Source organism: Callospermophilus lateralis, chromosome 11 (genome assembly GCF_048772815.1).
Source record: "Callospermophilus lateralis isolate mCalLat2 chromosome 11, mCalLat2.hap1, whole genome shotgun sequence".
NCBI lineage: Eukaryota > Metazoa > Chordata > Mammalia > Rodentia > Sciuridae > Callospermophilus > Callospermophilus lateralis.
In genome coordinates, this window is record NC_135315.1 from 24,195,440 (window position 1) to 24,215,367 (window position 19,928).

A 19,928-nucleotide genomic window follows, 5' to 3' on the forward strand; every position below is an offset into this window, starting at 1 on the left:
TTTTTTGTCATTAAGCCTAGGAAGAAAGAGAATGGGTAAGCTACTTGTACTGAAAAAACAAATGAGAATTTGGAGAACACCTGTGACTCTTGACACAATCATTATTTCCTCCTGTCAGTCACCCTAGACAACAGAAAGGTGGCAAATGGCATATTATAATAGCAGCGATGACATCAGACACTTCAATTTACAGCTGGTCCACAACCATGGCAAACACCACTGAATTCTGAGCCAGCCATAAAAAATAGGGCCAAGCCCCCAAATTTACTAAGAATCAGAGGCAGTGCTATTGTTACTTCTCTTCACCATTTTCCACTCCCCAGCAATACAGTGTTGAAGAAAGAATTAAAGGACTGAAGAAAGAAAACAAAGTTGTAAATATATGCAGTATTTATATTTATCTAGTAGCTTTCCAAGATTATTGTGCTAGGAATTTTCTACCAACCTTCCAAATAAACACTGGAGTAACAAATTATAGTTTTAGATAGCTTCTTACCCTCAAAATTTACCAACTCCCTAACATACTGTTGTTTTAATATGATTAAAAATGAAACTTTTTAAATGACTTTGAAATTTTTTTCCATGTTACTCACCATTTATCATAGATAATTAGTTCTCAAATTTGATGGCTTCCAAATTTCTCTCACACCCAGCTTTTGGGGAGATATATATAATTGCCACATAAAATAATATGACCAATATTTTGCAAGATTTCATTATTTTCAAAACAACTGGAATTAATGCGTGAAAGTGCATCATGTTAACCAGCCATAAATAAAGAAGAGGATTTGGTTAAGCAAGGGTTACACTAATGATGATAATAACGAAGGGGTAGAGGTAAGGCTATTTCAAATAGCTTGCCAAAGGAAAGCCGCCTCTTTCCATTTTCTTGCACAGTTTAATTTCTGACTCCTCATTTCCTCAATGATCTGATAATTATGAAATTCTAAATAAAGTGTCATCTTTCTTGCAACAAATCAATGAACAGAAAGCTCTCATCAACAATGCAGATGTTTCCTAAAGCTCCTGCTGATTATTTCCTGAGTGTCTACCCCACAAACCACGCCGGACACTGTTTAAGCACAAGGAAGCTTCTCTACTCCATGAGAAATAAGGTTTCTATGTGTCTGTGCATATGCACATGTGTGTATGCATTTCAAAAGAGGATAAGAAGTAATATACAGAGCTGGGATCACAGCTCCGTGGTAGAGAACTTGCCTAGCGTGCATAAGGCCCCATGTTCAACCACCAGTGCAGCACACACACATCAAGGAGTAATATGCAACCAACAGTAATGAATGATAACAAATTTGCCTTTTATTACACAGTTAAGGTTAAAATTTAGACTTTTCCCAATATGGGAAAGAAGAATTCCTCCTCATTGTTCATTTCTCCTTATAGCTGCAGCAAAATTGTTTTTACATCCCTTATCCTTAAATATATTTAGGTGGATATGGGGGGTTCTACTAGTATAAATCCCCTTCCCTGTAATACAATTTAAAATAACTCTTTTACTCCTCATACTATACTTACAGTAATCCTATATAATACAAACACAAATTTGTGAAAATAAAAAATTCTGTGGGTTACTAACTAAGCCTACATGTGGGTTACTAACTAAGCCTAAACTGTCTACTAGTGAAGTAACATTGTACAGAAGTTTGTTTTCAACGCCCTTTCAGTCTACCAAGAAATTATAGACATTTCCCACTTTTGCAAAAAAACTCCCATCTTCTGCATTCTGTTTGTTTCAATTATTCAGGGCAACCCAGGCTGATAATTACACAGTCCCCAGTTGCTGAGTAAAAGTGATGCTTAATTAGCCAGCAGGAAAGATCGATTAAGATCCAGCAGGGCATCTCGTGAGGTTCTCTCACATTCCTGGAGGGAATAGACTCTGGCTGTGCCCTTCCAAAGGATAAAATTCCCTGTTTCTAAGGAGTTGCAATGAGGTTTTAAAAGTAGAAACTAAGAATGGGTGGCCGCGCAAATTAAATCCCAGCCATAACCCTGCAGATGCTCTCAAAGAGTTCCCAGTTTGAACATTCTGAATCATACCATCTCGGGTAGGAAAAAGCCAAAGTAACACTCATCCCCAACTCTTGTTCAGTGGCCACAGTTCAAGCAAAAGGTGGTTGGAAAATATTTTGTAAAAGAAAATTTTTATTTCCCCTCTAGTAAGTGCATACACCTTCAGGGGCTCACATTCTAAGGTGCACAAATTAGATCAAGACCTCTTATTTTAAAAACTTAATAAGTATGATATTTCAACCCAGTCTGGAACGGAAACATTCCAACATGGTCAAAGAATCAACTGGACAAATCTGCCTTAAGTTTTCATTAGAGAAGAAGATGTCAAAGTAAAATCGGTAACAAAAATACACTGAAAATTACCCCACGTTGCCTAACACCTTCCCTTTAGTAATTTGGACCAGCATAAATGCTTAGCTTTCCCTGTGTTTCTTTCCTGTTAAGCATAGAGTGTTCAATAAAAGCCAACGTAAAATTCCAAAGCTAAAAGCAGAGTAATCATCTTAAATATATAATTATTTAAATTTTTTTATTTGGTAAAGTTTGTCTGTCTCAAATTCAATTTAAGTAAATATTAAGCTTCTGCCAGATAAAGGACTATCACCAGTGTATTTCACTTTGTTAATTTACACACTGTTAGAGTTTACTAGTAATAAATTGTTTCAAAGCTTTCAAGGAAGCATAATGGAACTGATTTTTACAAACCTAGCTTTGATTTGCTGAAAGCCCCGTAGAATATGGTCTCTGCACTCCCTTGCACCAGCACTGAGGTTCTCATTTCTCAAGCCTTCTGCCAGGAAATCTTCAGCATCTAAAAGAAAAGGAAAGGCAGTCAACAGAAAAAAAGAGGTAATAAGGGGGAAATCAAAAGAAATGAATTTTTTCACTTTAAAAATTTCATAGTTGCAGAACAATGTGAATGTACTTAATACCACAGAACTACACACTTAGCAATAGTTGTGTATGGTGAATTTTATATTATGTATATTTTGCCATATAAAGACTAACTAAAATTTTATGTTTGCCTATAAGTGACATGTTCTAGGAATCCAAGGCCTTAGAAAGGTGATGCATATACTAACCACAAAAATAGCTACTTTTTCTAAACCATTTTAAAGATACATTTATGTGTTAATTGTCACTGATGGCAGAGGATGGGTTGTCAATTTCATAAAAATATAAATATTACAAATAAGTCACAGAAGGTCACAGAGCAATAGAAGCCAGAAAAGAAATATCACAATTAGAGCTAAAATTAAAAAAAAAAAAATAGAGCTGAACTGCAAAATCAAGAACAAAAGGGCAGGCATTCAAAGAAGAAATATTAATTAACAGATGCATCATCAATGAAAATGACAGTGCAACTGAGGGAAGGAACCCACATGGAAAAGAAAAATGTGTTCAAGAGAAAGAAACTGCAATTAATGTGAACATACATTATAAAATAGGGACATGATGAAAATACATACTGTGAAACAAATCATGGTATGTTGAAGGAAGAAAGTGGGGGACATACACATTTTCAAAGGCAAAATACATTGATAATAATTGCAATTGCCAGAAATAGCAGCTAAACACTTCATCCTGCACACAATGTTCATCATTTCTAAAAAGAATATAAATAATAGAGTTAAATTTGGGTCTCCAAAATGTGTGCCTATGATACGAAACTGTACCATATATACTGTCAAAATAGTGTCATGAACTTATAAGGTTGAGTTACATAAGAACACCCAAAAATTTGTTTTACATTTATACCATTAAATAATACCAAACCAAAAAAAAAAAAAAAATCCTAAATAAGCATCGCTAGGACTTTTGATGAGGTACAAAGTCCTGAAATTGAAATTTTTACACAGAACCAACATCAACATCTAAGCCCTGTATTGCATCCATTGCAGAGGTCACTTAGTGCATTCCTCCAGGGTCCTCTGATTGCTAAAGAACAAGGAATGGGAAGTCGAATTAAAAGGTAAAAACAAATTACAGTCAAGATTCATCTAATGCAATATATCCTATTAACAGGACAAAAACCACACGATCATCTCAACAGACACAGAAAAAAACATTTGACAAAATTCAACAGCCTTCATGATAAAAACACTTGAAAAACCAGGAAGAGAAGGAAGCTTCCTTAGTCTGATATAGGATATGTACAAAAACCCCACAACTAGGGGATAGGGTACAGTTCCGTGGTAGAGTGTAGGATTAGCATGCAAAGCCCTGTGTTCAATCCCCAGCACCAAAACCAAAAACAAACAAAAGCCTATAGCTAACATTGTACTTAATGGTGAAACACTGACTGCTCTCCTCCTGTTCCTAAGATCAGGAACAAGACAAGGATTCTTCTCTCACCACTTATACTCAACATTGTACCAGTGATGTTAATCAGAGCAATTAGACAAGAAAATGAAATTTAAGATTTCCAGATTGGAAAAAAAGATGTAAAACTATCTCTATTCGCAGGTAACATGTTCTGGTATATAGAAAACCCTAAGGAATCCACTGAAAATCTGCGAGAACTAATGAAAGAGTTCAGCAAGTTTGTAAGGCCAAGATCAACATATAAAAATCAGTTGTATTTGTACACAGTAGCAATAGACAAACCAAAAAAAAAAAAAAAAAAATTAAGAGAATTCCATTTAAGATTTTATTAAAAATAATCAAATACTTAAGAATAAATTTTTCAAAAGAAGCTTAAAACCCACACTCTGACAACTACACAACATTGTTAAAAAATTAAAGAAGACAGGATGGAAAGACAGCCCCTGTTCATGAATTGGAAGATTTAATATGATTAAGATGGCAATTATCCTCAAATTGCTCTAAATATTCAATGCAGTCCCTATCAAAATCCCATTTGGCTTTTCTGAAGAAATTTGAAAGCTGATCCTAAAATTGCTCTGGAAATTCAAGGGACTCAAAGTAGCCAAAACAATTTTTTAGTACCAGGGATTAAACACAGAGGTGCTTAACCTCAGAGCCACATCCCAGGCCTTTCTTCTTCTTTTTTTCTTTTTTTTTTAATATATTTTTTAATTTTTTAGTATTTGGCGGACACAACATCTTTGTCTGTATGTGGTGCTGAGGATCGAACCCAGGCCGCACGTATGCCAGGCGAGCGCGCTACCGCTTGAGCCACATCCCCAGCCCTTTCTTTTTTTCTTTTTATCAGTTATTTTATTTTTATTTATTTATTTTTTGTATTTGTAAATGGACAGAATGTCTTTATTTTATTTGTTAATTTTTAAGAAAAAAATATTTATTTTTTAGTTGTAGTTGGACACAATACCTTTATTTTTTTTAATTTTTTTTAATATTTATTTTTTAGTTTTCGGCAGACACAACATCTTTGTTTGTATGTGGTGCTGAGGATTGAACCTGGGCCACACGCATGCCAGGCAAGCGCGATACCACTTGAGCCACATCCCCAGCCCCAACAATACCTTTATTTTGTTTACTTATTTTTATGTGGTGCTGAGAATTGAACCCAGGGCCTTGCACGTGCTAGGTGAGTGCTCTACTGCTGAGCCACAACCCCAGCCCTTATTTGTTAATTTTTATGTGGTGCTGAGGATCAAACCCAGAGCCTCCCACATGCTAGGTAAGCGCTTTGCCACTGAGCCACAACCCCAGCTCTTATCAGTTCTTTTTAGTTATACGTAACATTAGGATTCATTTTGACAAAATTATAAAAGTATGGAATATAATTTGTTATAATTCAGTCCCCAGTACTTCTCGTTTCCTCCCCCAGCATTCCCTTCCTTCTAATCTACTGATCTTTCTGCTATTTACTTATATATTTTTTTTAAAAATTAATGTCTTGTGGATATACATGATGCTGAGATTCACTGTGGTTTACTCATATATGTACATAGGAAAATAGGTCAGAGTCATTCCACTCTTCTTTCCTTATCCCATTCCTCTTCCCTCCCCATTTATCCACTCCACTGATCTATTTTTTACACCTCCTCCCAATTTTGGATTAGCTTCTGCATTATCAGAAAAAAACATTTAACATTTGACTTTTGGGGACTGCCCAGATATTTTTATTATAATTATTATTTTTTATTTTGAGACAGGATCACTCCAAGTTGCTTAGAGCCTCACTAAGTTGCTGAGGCAGGCTGCAAACTTGCAAGCCTCCTGCCCCAGCCTCCCAGATACTGGGATTATAAGCATGTGCCACCATGCCCAGCTAGCCAAAACAATTTTGAGACAGAAAAACAGATTTAAAGAACTCGTACTTTTTGATTTTTAAATTTGCCATAAAACTATATCACTCAATGCAATATGTTACTAACATAAGTATAGATGTACAGATAAAAGAAAAAATGGAGAATTCAGAAATAAACCATTAAATTATGTTCAATTATAGGCCAGAATGCTAAGACAATTCAATGGAGAAAGAATAGTTTTTTCAATAAATTGTTCTGGGACAAATGAATATTCACATGCAAAAGGAACAAAGTTGGATCTCTAACTCTTACATTATACAAAAATTAACTAAGCTAGTCATAGTGGTGCATGCCTATAGTCCCAGACTCAGAAGTTTGAGGTAAGAGGATTATTTGAGCCCAGGAGTTCAAGATCAGCCTAAGCAACAGAGCAAAACTCTAAAAAAAAAAAAAAAAATTAACTCAACCTGAGTCAAAGATTCAAATGTAAGAGCTCAAACTACAAAATTATCAGGGAAAAAAAGATATACATCTTGGGCAAAGCAATAGTTTCTTAGATATACCTAAAGAACATATAATAAAAAAGTTGGGTACATTGGCACATGCCTGTAATCGCAGCAGTTTAGGAGGCTGAGATGGGATGATCCCAAGTTCAAAGCCAGCCTCAGCAAAAGCCAGTTGCTAAGCAACTCTGTAAGACCCTGTCTTTACATAAAAAATACAAAATAGGGCTGGGGGTGTGGCTCAGTAGTTGAGTGTCCCTTTCAATTCCCAGTACCTCTCCCTCCCAAAAAGAACATACAACAAAAGAAAAAAGTGGACATCATCAAAATTAAAATAAATTAAAATCTATTGTGCTTCAAAGGAGGCTATTAAGAAAGTGAAACAACTACCTAGGGAATAGAAGATTTTGAAAATAATACAGCTGAGAAGAGATTTCTAAGTAGATATATAAAGAACTCTTACTGTTCAATAACAATAAGGCAATAACTCAATTTAAACATAATTAAAGGAACTGACCAGGTATTTCTCCAAAGAAGATACACAAATAAGCCAACAATCACATGAAAATATGCTCAACTTCACCAGCCCTTAAGAAAATGCAAATCAAAACACAATAATATACAATTTCACACCCACTAGGATGACTGCAGTCCAAAAGACAGACAATAATAAGCATTGTTGAGGTTATAGAGGAATTAGAACTCTCATACATTGCTGGTGGGAATGTTTAGCTATCTCAAAAGGCTAAACAGAAAGTAATCATATGAATCAACAAATATACTACTAGATATATACCCAAAAGAAATGATAACAGGTGTTCAAACAAAAACTTGTACACAAATACACATTAGCAGCAACATTCATAATAGTAAATAAAAAAAGTGGAAACAAATGTCAATCAATTGGATAAATGTGGTACATCCATATGATAGAATGTTCAGAACTTAAAATCAGCATACTACAGTGATGCAGCCACAACAACTCACAATATATAAAACCAACCTAAGTGTCCTTCAATAGATAAATGGATAAAGAATATTACTCAGTCTTAAAGAAGGATGAAATTATGGCATTTGCCAGTGAATGGATAGAGATAGAGAATATCATGTTAAGTGAAATAAGCTAATCCCAAAAAAACAAAGGCTGAATGTTCTTTCTGATACATGGAGGCTAATTCACAATAAGCGGGGTGGCTAGGGAAGACTAAAGTTACTTTGGATTAGATGGAGGGGAGTGAAGGGAGGAGAGGGGAATGGGGTAGGAAGAATAGTAGAATGAATCAGACATTATTACCCTATGTGCATATGTGAGTGCGTGACAGTCGTGATTCTACATCATGTATAACCAGAAGAATGAGAAACTATACTCCATTTATGTATGATGTATCAAAGCACATTCAACTGTCATGTATAACTAATTAGAACAAATAAAAAATTTACAAAAAGAAATGAAGGGCTGGGGTTGTAGCTCAGTGGTAAAGCACTTGCCTGGCACATGTGAGGCACCGGGTTTGATCCTCAGCACCACATAAAAATAAATAAAAATATAAGTATCATGTTCATCTACAACTAAAAATATTTTTTAAAAAAGGAATGAAATACTGATACATGTTTCAACATGGATGAGTCTGTGAAATCATTAGGCTTAGTGAAAGAAGCTAGTCACCAAAGACCACATATTGTATGATTCCATTTACTTGAAATATACAGAATAGGCAGATATAGAGAAACAGAAGACTAGTAGGAACTGGGATGTTTTCAGTGATATAGCACACGCTTAGCTTGCATGAGACAAGCTAAAAACAATAAAAAGAAAGAAAAAATAGCAAAGTAGTTTAATATATTAGATTACTAGATGGTTGCCTAAGACTATGAGAATTGGGAAGAGGTATTGGGGGTATAAAAGTTAAGAGGTTTAGGGGTTTTTTTGAGGGGGTATAAATGTTATAAAATTTATTGTTGGTAATGGTTACGCAACTCTGAAAAAAACTAAAAGCTATTGAATTGTACACTTTACACAAGTGAGTTGTATGATGTGTGAATTACGTCTCAATGAAGCTGTTAAAAATATAAACACAGGGCTGGGGTTGTGGCTCAGTGGTAGAGCACTTGCCTAGCACACGTGAGTCACTGGGTTTGATCTCCAGCACCACATTAAAAAAAACCTAAATAAACAAAAATATAAATACATACATACATATAATACTGCATCTATCCTTCTGAATTTTCAAAATTTAAGGAAAATGAAAACATCTGTCAAGTAGCCAGACAAAAAAGAATAAGTCACTCACAAAAGAACAACAAAATCAAAAGTTCCTCAACACAAAGTAAGCATCATTAGATGAAATTTTTACAAAGTTTTAAAGGAAAACAGGATGTTGGTTATATAGGAGACCAGAAAAATATTTTTCAATAGTCGAGGCTCTGAATGTCTACCACCTACATTATTTCCTGGAGAAGATGTTTCTCAGGACATTCTGACCCACAGACAGAAAAAGGTGGTGATGAATGCCAGGTGTGGTGGCACACACCTGTAATACCAGCAATTTTGCCTTAGGAGGCCTATGCAGGAGGATTACAAATTCAAGGCCAACCTCAGCAACTCAGGGGAACCCTGTTTCATAATAAAAAATAAAAAGGGGGCTGGGGATGTGGCTCAAGCGGTAGCGCGCTGGCCTGGCATGCCTGTGGCCCTGGTTGGATCCTCAGCACCACATACAAACAAAGGTGATGTGTCTGCCGAAAACTAAAAAAAAATAAATATTGAAACTCTCTCTCTCTCTTCAAAAAAAATAAAAATAAATAAAAAATAAAAAGGGCTGGGGATGTAGCTCAGTGGTAGAGCACCCTGGGTTCAATCCCTAGTATCAAGAAAAAAGAAAAGGAGAGATGATGATTTTGTAAAAAGTTCAACAATGGTGATGATTTTGTAAAAAGTTCAACTTCGATACCCAAGTGTCTTCTATATTTCTATAACAAAGATTTTCATACTATTTTTAAAAATAAAGTGAGTTTAATTACTATTTAAAAGATACTTACAAAATGAAACTGAAATTAAAAGAAGATAGGTTTGTAAAAACATCACAGGCAAATTCTTTTAAAAGCAAAAATGGAAATAATTCATATCAAAGTAGAATTCAAGGAGCAATTTAAACTAGAAGAGTCATTTTTTAATACCAAGTATAATGTACAACAAAAATAACCTTTTAATCCTATGTGCTAAATAGCATAGTACCAAAATAGGTACAGTGAAAATTGTGAAATATATATATATGTGTGTGTGTGTGTGTGTAGGAAAATTACTGGAAAAACTATTCAAATGCCACCATTAATCCTGGACAAGTCAAGTAGACAAAAATAGATAATGTAATGATAGGGTCTATCCGGTAGAAACAATGCAAGCTATATATGTAAATTTTCATTAAAAATTAAAATTTTTTAAATACCTAAAAAGAGAGTAAATCAATTTTAATGGTATTTATTTATTTATTTAATCCCATATTTCCAAATATGGTCATTTTAATATACAATCAGTTTATAAGTTATTGGGATAGTTTGATTTTTTGTATTAAATTTTCAAAAGTCATTGTACATTTTACTCTTACATCACATCTCAGTTCAGACTAATCGCATTTCAAGCTTGTAGTCCCACGTAGAGAGCAGCTACTACATTCGACAGAGCAGATACACAGTATTCAAATAAATATAATGAAGACAGTAGTGGTAAACCAGACTTTGTAACCTAAAATCAAAATACAGACTTTAGAAACTGCCATGGAAAATGTATAAGATTAATGAAACACAGGATCACAAAAAAGAAACCTTAATAATTTCTTTTAAGAAGTTCCTTACTCAAAAATTAGTAAAATTTTATTTTATGACCATAATGAAATAAAACCAGAACTTACTTATTAAGGAATAGACAAATCCCTCCATATTTTAGACATAGACAACATCAACTCGTACATATATATTTAAGTCAAAGAAAAACTAAAAAATTATAATTACCATGGAAGGAAAAAATAGCCTGTATAAAAATTATAAGATATAACCAGCATTGTACAGTGATCAATTCATAGGCTTAAATACTTTCAGCATTAAATAAGAAAGAATGAAAATAACTGCATTTAGCACCAAACTCAAGAAATCAGAAAAGAGCAATAAAATAAGCCTATAGAAAATAGGAGGAAGGAAACAATAAAGATAAAAGCAGAAATTAATGACTCAGAACAGCAGTTTTCTAACGGCGCTCTCTGGAGTCATAAGCCTCTGATAAGGAAGCTGAGGGTGGGCAAGGGAGGAGGGCTGGAAACTCCCCGGCTGCCCCTCACTCCTCTTTGCTTTAATCACAAGGGCTCCGCTTTTATCTATTTTCAATATGGGCATTTCATATGATTTTATTTTTTTAAAAGGGTTTCATTTAAAAGCCACTAACCTTAAAAATAGAGGAAAAAATGTCTAAAAGCTAACCAAGAATTAAGAGCAGGAATTTTTCAGCGGTTGTGGGGAAATCCAACAAATTAATAGACCATTAGCAGATGTAATCAAGAACAAAAAGGAGAAAAAGCACAAGTATTCAAAAAGTAGGTAAAATAAAGGGGAACGGCAACAAATAGAATTTTTAATAAGAATGAAATATTTTATAAAGATGATCTCAAGTTTTTCTAAAATTTTTTCTTCTCTGTTCTTTTATGTACAATTTAAGTTTTGTGAGGGTGGGTATTATTTTACCCTTTTAAAAGGCTATTTTCAAATGGAAAGTACAATGTGAACAAAATAAAATGTCATTCAAATAAATCTGAAAATCTCAATGAAGCAGTTACTGAAAAGTACATAAATTTTTAGGCGTAGGTTGACACCCTGGGTTCAATCCCAGCACCAACAATATATGTATCTATACATCACAGTGAAATTCAAATAGAAAAATGTAAAGAAAACTAACGAAGGCATATTACAGTCAAAATACTGAAAGTCAAAGATAAAGAGAAAAAAAAATCAAAGCAGCCAGAGGAAAAAACCCATTACATACAGGGGAACAATGACAAGAATGAGATTTGAGTTTTCATCAAAAATATTGAAGGCAGTTGGGCACCATGGCGCACACCTGTAGTCCCAGCAGCTCAGAGTCTGAGGCAGGAAGATCTCAAGTTCAAAGCCAGCCTCAGCAAAAGCAGGTGCTAAGCAACTCAGTGAAACCCTGTCTCTAAATAAAATATAAAATAGGGCTGGGGATATGGCTCAGTGGTCGAGTGCCCCTGAGTTCAATCCCCAGTACCACCCCCAAAAAAATCAAAGGCCAAAAGACATTGGAATGACATTGAAAATATTGAAAGGAAAGAGAAAAAAAAACAAAACCCACACTTGTCAACTCCAAAGTCTATATCCAATGACAACAGTCATCAAAATATGGACATAATAAAGACATTTTTCAGTTTAAAAAATGCTTTTGTTTTGTTGTTGTTGGGTAGTTTTTTGTTTGTTTTGGTGGGTTTTTTGTTGTTGTTTTGGGAGCGGGGGCCTGGAAACCTTCACTAAAAGAAGCCACCTAGCTGAAGGAACTGACAGTGGAAGGAAACGTCTACAGAAGGACAAGCATGCCAAGTACATGGGTCACTCTGTAAACATTATTGCTCTTAACTTCTTCAAAAGACAATAGACAGGTGGCTGAGATGTGGCTCAGTGGTAAAGCGCTTGCCTCCCACGTGTGAGGCATGGGTTTGATCCTCAGCACCACATAAAAGTAAATAAACAAAATAAAGAGGTATGATTTTAAAAAACAATATTAAAATGGAATACAAAAGGCAAAAAAGATATGACAACAGGAGAACAAACAGTAAAATAGTAGACCCTAAATCCATCCATAACAATAGAGATGTAAATAAACTACATAGTCCAATTAATAGCAGAGAATGTCTGAATAAAAACTCAAGACTCAATCATATGCTGTCTATAAGAGACATACTTTAAATATAAAGGCAAAGGCTAAAAGTAAAAGAATGGAAGACAATATAGTACGCAACAGTAAGAACAAGGAACATTGAATGGCTATATTAATGTCAAACAAAGTAGACTTCAAGAAAGGGTACGCACAATGTCATGCATGCCTGTAATCCCAGCAGCGTGGGAGGTTGAGGCAAGAGATCGAAAGTTCAAAGCCAGCCTCAGCAGATTAAAGAGGCCCTAAGCAACTCAGTGAGACCCTGTCTCAAATAAATATAAAAACGGGTCTGGGGATGTGGTTCAATGGTTAAACATGCCTGAGTTCAATCCCAATACCAAAATAGAAGAAAAAGAAGAAGAAGAAAGGAAGTATTGCTGAGCACAGTGGTACATACCTAATCCCAGCAACAGGAGGATTTGAAATTCAAGGCCAGCCTCAGCAATTTAGCAAGATCCTTTCTCAAAATTAATTTTTAAAAAAGGACTGAAAATACAACTCAGTGGTAAAGAGTCCCTGGGTTCCATCCTTGGTACCAAAAAAAAAAAAAAAAAAAAAAAAAAAAGTGGGAGGAGGAGTATTACCAGAGATGTAAAGAGGTTCTGAGCTTCAAAATACTTGAAGCAAACTCCAGAAAGAGACAAAGACATATACACAACCATTAGTTGGGAACTTTCTTATCATAATCTCTGAGAATAAAATTCAATGATTTTACTCTCATTGAATAAGAAAAAGAAGGACAAATTAAATTTCAAGTAAGGACCCCAAAATGCTATCAACTTTTTTTTAAAAAAATCTAATCAACTTGCATAGGACATACCCAACTGCATGCAGACCATTGAACCAGAGATACCATATTCTAAGCCATATCAAAAGTCTGGGGGTTTTGTTTGTTTGTTTGGTTGGTTGGTTTTGTTTTGTTTTGGTTTGGTTTTTTTTGCAATGCCGGGTATTGAACCTATTCAATTTCTTTGCTCATGCTAGCAAAATGCTCTACCACTAAGCTACATCCCCAGCCATATTAAGTCTTAATAAATGTAAAAAAAAATCATAGAATACACTATATTTTTTTAATCAAATAACAGTAAGATATATAAAAGGCCTTAACAATTTGAAATAATGTACATCAAGGAAGAAATATTTTTCTCTGAACCTGAAGAATATTTCAAAATGAGTTTTTATAGAATACATCAAAATTCATAGGTTGCAACCAAATCCATGCTTGAGGGAAATGTAAAGCTTAAAATATTTAGATAAGAAACGTTTAAAGCCTGACAGTCTAAGTTTGCAATTTAAGAAACTACAAAAAGAAGAACAAATTAAGTTTCAAGTAAGAAAAATAAAGTAATAAGAGCAAAAATCAAATAAAGGAAACATCATATTTGGTTTTTGTTTTGTTTTGGTACTGAGGGTTGAACTCAGGTGCACTTAACCACTGAACAACATCCTCTGTCCTTTTTATGTTTTATTTTGAGACAGGGTCTCACTAAGTTGCTTAGGGCCTCGTTATTTTGCTAAGGCTGTCCTCATTCTTGTGATTCTCCTGTCTCAGCTTCCCAAATTGCCGGGATTACAGGCATGAGCAAATGTGGCCAGTGGTTATTTTTAAAGAGGAATAAATTTGATAAACTCCTAACAAGAATTATCAAAGAAAAAACCCCACAAATTTCCAATATCAGGAATAAGGAAGAGATATTATGAAAAAAATCTCACAGAATTAAAACGAATAAATATTAATGACATCTTTTTGCTAATAAACTTGACAGATGAAACAAAAACTTTCTTTTCCCCCAGTTTATACAACTAGCAAGTGTTCCAGCCAAGATATGAACCCCAAGTCTGAACTTCTAATGTCTTTCTGTACTGCTTTTCTCCACATATTGAGATGGCGATATAATTATTGGGAACTAAATTATGGTACATTCATATTTGAATACTATGCCACAGTTAGAGTATTTAAAGAGATTGAGAGGGGGAAAGGAAGAGAATATATTTCTTAGATTCTAGAAAACAAACACAAATAAGTTTTTGCTTCCCTCTAATTAAAAAAAAAAAGGATAGCTACTCATTGTAGAAAATCTGGAAAACAAAGAAATTGATATAAGAAAGAAAATTAAAATAATTTGCAATCCCACCCCTCCTTCAATTTTTATTCTATGCTAACAGGAACTTTTAATTTTTCATTTATGAAACTAGGATATCTAATATTCTCAAGTTTTCCCTTTTAATACTGGTTACTGGTTTTTTACAGATTCATATAATAAAACACTACATAGCCACTTAAAATAATATCCATGAAGAAACCTTAAAGAGTTAAAAAAAATTCACACAGCATATTTTTATTGAAGAAAAAGGAGGAAGAGGAAGAAGAAAGTTGGAGTTCTGACATTACTTGACTTTAAGACTTACTCTCAGGCTACAGAGATCAAGATAGAGTGGAACTGTTTTAAGAACAGACACATACATCAATGACACAGAGCAGAGAGCCCAGAAATAGACCCACACAAACACAGCCAAGTGATCTTTGACAATGGAGCGAAGGCAATTCAGTGGAGAGAGGCTACTCTCGTTCAACAGTTTGTTCTGAAACAACTGGATGTTCATACATAAATAGTAATAATACCAGCAACAACAAATAATAATAGTTAAGAACCTAGACCCAGCTCTTATACCTTTTACAAAAATTAACTCAAAGTGTACAAGACCTAAGTGTAAAACAGAAAACTACAAAACCTTAGAAAAAAAATACAGGAGGAAAACCAAATGACCTTGAGTTTGGTAATGAGTTTTTAGAAGCCACAACAAAAAAGCATGATGATGATGCTGCTGCTGCTGCTGCTGATAATAATAACAACAACAACAATAATAATAATAATAATAAGGTAGTTTCATTAAATTGGAAAATTTATGCTCTATGAAAAAATTTGTGAAGAGACAGGGATTAAAATATGCAAAACACATACCTGATACAAGTTTTTAATTCAAAACATAGAAAGAAGGCTTAAAATCAATAAGAAAATAAACAACCTAATTAAAAAGTGGGCAACAGACACCTCACAAAATAAGATATATAAATGAAATTTGTATATTTGTATTGCAGGTGAAAGAGTGTTCATTATGCCATTAGGGAATTGCAAATTAAAACAATAATGAGATATTATAACATATCCATTATAATAGTTAATTCCAAAAACACTGACAATACCAAGGGCTGATGAAAATACAGAGCCTTAAGACCTCTCATTCATTGTTGATGGAACTACAAAGTGGGACAGACACTTCAGAAGACAATTTGGCAGTTTCTTACAAATCTAAATGTAATTTTACCATAAGACCCAGCAGTTATGCTCCTAAGTATTTTTCACAATTGAGCAGAAAAATTTGTATCCATACAAGAACCTGTACATGAATGTTTACAGCAGCTTTATTCATCAGTGCTAAAAGCTGAAGCAACCAAGATGTCCCTTAAGAAGTGACTGGACACTCAAATTATGACACATTCAAAATGGAATATGATTCAGTATTCCAAAGAAGTGATCTATTCACACACACACATACATACACACACACACACAAGACATGGAGGAAATGTAAATGCATGTGTCTAAGTCAAAAAGTCAATCTGAAAAGGCTACACACTGTGTAATTCCTATGACATGACATCCTGGACAAGGCAGCACTACAGAGAGACAGTTAAAAAATCAGTGGCTGGCAAGAGTTCACAAGAACGAAGGAGGGATGAACAGGTGAAGCACCAGGGATTTTTAGGGCAATGAAACTATAGTTTATGATATTGTACTGGAGGACACATGATATTATGCAGTTGTCAAAACCTACAGAACTTTGCAACACAAAAAATGAGTCCTTAATGTCTGCAAATTTGAAAAATCCAGGTTGGTAGATGAAGACTGTAGCAACATAACCTAAATGTATTACAATGTATGAAATAACCTCACTGAAGGGGTGGGGGAAAGATGCTACACAGCTCTGCAAATGAATAGAGTTCATGAAACTAAAGGCACAAAAAAACTGCACATAAATACTGAACTCTAATCAATTATGTTGTCTGCCATGGGTGTGGGCTTAACAATTCCTACATTACAATACATGTTTATTCTGATAGAAGGAAATTGAGTAAATGAATGGTGAATGGCAGGTGCCAGATTTCTCACCACTGCAGTGGAAAGGAAGGGATCAAGCAGAAAGAAGAGCAAGGAGAAGAATCTAGAACTTGTGGTAATGAATTTGAGTTGAAGACATTGGCAAGAACTCATGTATAACTTTGTAGAGATACAGACAGTTAAATATAAAAAGGTTTATAGATATGTTAATATAGATTGGGTTACTATGCACAAATATATTTCTTTGTGAGAGGGCCTAAAAGAAGTGACTTCCCATGAAGCACACCTAGCCCCTACATCTTGAATTCTTTATGTGTGTGTGTGTGTGTGTGTGTGTGTGTGTGTTGAGGATTGAATCCAGTGTTTCATGGATGCTAAGCATGTGTTATTCTACAGAGTGATGCTCTTCAACCCCATCTTGATTTCATCTTCAATGCAAGAAACAAATTCTCCCTGGGATATTGCTGACCTAGGGACAGGTGTGGGAAATATACAAGAGTATCTTATAATCCAAAAAGAAAAGAAATGCTGAATACACACATGTACACACACTTATGGGACATGCCAAATGGGGCACAGTTTCCAACTGAAAGAGCTCCCAATAGTCAAAACTGAAACAATTTGAGCAAGAAAATAAATATTGGATGATAACCTGAAGCATAAAATAAGTATCCATGAGTTCATACTGACATAAATACATAATGGGATAAATTAACAAACAGAAGACAGGAGGCACATCTCCAGTGCAGATGAATTCCAAATAATTTATGTAAATAAACGAGTGGGGGAAGCATTACTTCCACTCCTTAAATGTAGGCTGCACACAATGACTTCCTTCCAAGGAGTGTGGTATGGCACGGGAGAGTAACTTCACAGTGGAGAAACCTGACAGACACTACCTCAGCCAGGTGTTCAAGGTCAACATCAAGTCATAAATCATGTTGATAGTGACCCTTGAATGATGTGATAAAAATGGCACATTTTCTCTATGATCTCCCTCCCCACAACTCTGGTCAAATCATGAGAAAAGCACTAGACAAACTCTAATAGAGAAGCATTCTACAATACACCTGACCAGTACTCCTCAAAAATGTCAAGGTCGTCAAAAACAAGGAAAGTCTGGGAAGTGGTCATAGCCAAAAGGAATCCAAAGAGACTAAATTAAATGAAGTATCCTGGCTAGAATCCAGGAGCAGAAAAAGGACAATAGCCAAAGCAGGAAAACTGAATCAACCCTGGATTTTAGTGTCAGTATTGGTTCATTAATTATAACATAAGTGCCCTACTAAGGTAAAATGTTAATAATAAGGGAAACTGAAGAGGAGGAATAGGGAGATTCTATACTATCTGCTAAATTTTTTCTGTAAATCTGGAATTACTTAAATTGTTCTTTCCTTTTTTGACATTGTTGTTTTTTTGTTGTGTATTGTTTTGGTGCTGGGGATTGAGCACAGAGACAATTTACCACTGAGCTATATCCCCAGTCCTTTTTACTTTTAATTTTGAGACAAGTTCTCTGTAAGTTGCTGAGGCTGACCTCAAACTTGAGATCCCCTTCCTCAGCCTCCCAAGTATGTGTATGTGTGTGTGTATAGTGTGTAAATGTACGTGCATGTGTAGAATATATATTTATATACATATACACACTGGCACACTATTCCTATAGATGATACACATACACACAGACACATAATTATTTTGAACTTAACATTTCTCTCTACTAAATTCTTCCCTCAACCCAGTTTTACTGAGATATAATTAACAAACACCCTAAGTTCTCATAAGTAAAATGTCTGTAAATTTGTTTAAAAGGAATTAATAGTACTTAACTACTCTCCAATTATGTCACTAAGGACAAATTGATATTTTAATTATGACTTTACCTTTTAGGTTTCACTTCAAATTAATTTTTTTTTAAAAACCTTTCAAAATGCTTCATGAGTTCATGTGTTTAAAAAATTTTAGTACTTGTTCTTTCACTACAAGTGGCATACTCAGGAGAATAAAAGGACAAAAAGATAATTTCTTTCATGTGTCTTATCAGATTTTTAAAAATCTGCTCTAAAAATATGTCCATGAGCTTACTAGATAAAGAAGCATATAATCAAGAAAACATAAACAAGTCAAAAGGAAGGGCCATATGAGAAACTGTATCTCTAGTATTATTCACACTTTTATGAAGCCAGCATACCTGGATACCAAAACTTGATAAAGACATTATGGAAAAGAAAATTACAGCTCAATATATTTTCTCTCCAATTTAGAAGATGATGCATCTCACAATGATTATAACCCAAAGGTGCCTGAGGAAGCCTGCTTGGAATACACTGCTCACCAATGAACAGGGAAGAGATTTTGAAAGGTCCCTCAATATATCTCCTCCATGGTCAACATTCTATCTGATGGGTTTTCCCATTAAGTGATCAACATTTTACCAACAAGAACTCCTCTAAATAAATATCACATCCTAACACATCAAGATGCCTTGGGCTCCCTGCAATTGCAACACCCAGCATGAAAAGCACCACTTAACTGCAAAAACCACCCAAGGCCCTTCTGACATCGAAGCACTCGCTCCCTGGAGGACTGGTGCTTATGTGGCCTGCTCACATTTACCTTCAACTAGGGAGGGAGCAAGATCACGTGGTACAAATGACCTTGTCCCAAAGAAAAAAGACAACATCAAAAACATGCTATAATTGGGTGCAGTGGCAATGCCTATAATCTCAGCAGCTCTAGAGTCTGAGACCCAAGGATCAGAAGTTCAAAGCCAGCCTCAGCAATGGTGAGGCACTAAGGGACTCAGTGAGACCCTGTCTCTAAATAAAATACAAAAGAGGGCTGGGGATGTGGCTCAGTGGTTGAATGCCCCTGAATTCAATCCCTGGTACCCCCCAAACAAACAAACAAACAAAACACCATGCCATAAACAATGTCACATTATCTAAGTGCATTTATTCTTCAACAAATATTTATCTAGTACTCTTTATATGCTAAGCACTGAGAGAGTGACCAAGATAGATCTAATTTCTATCCTAAAAGTTTACAATCTAGCAAAAAATGTAGCTTAAATAGACAATTAGATTAAATTGTGATATGAAATATTAAAAATGGGAAATGATTAGTGTATAGGCTTGTGATAGAAGCACCTAGTCTA

The 19,928-nt window shown here is 34.8% G+C and overlaps 1 protein-coding gene across 1 annotated transcript in view; it reads right to left on the reverse strand.

The window, feature by feature from the left end:
- Skap1 (src kinase associated phosphoprotein 1) overlaps window positions 1-19,928 on the reverse strand; it is a 286,124-nt gene that overhangs the window by 251,612 nt on the left and 14,584 nt on the right. Inside the window, exon 2 of the mRNA XM_076870617.1 lies at window positions 2,737-2,842. Coding sequence (XP_076726732.1) covers window positions 2,737-2,842 — 106 coding nt within the window. The remainder of the gene's footprint in view (window positions 1-2,736; window positions 2,843-19,928) is intronic.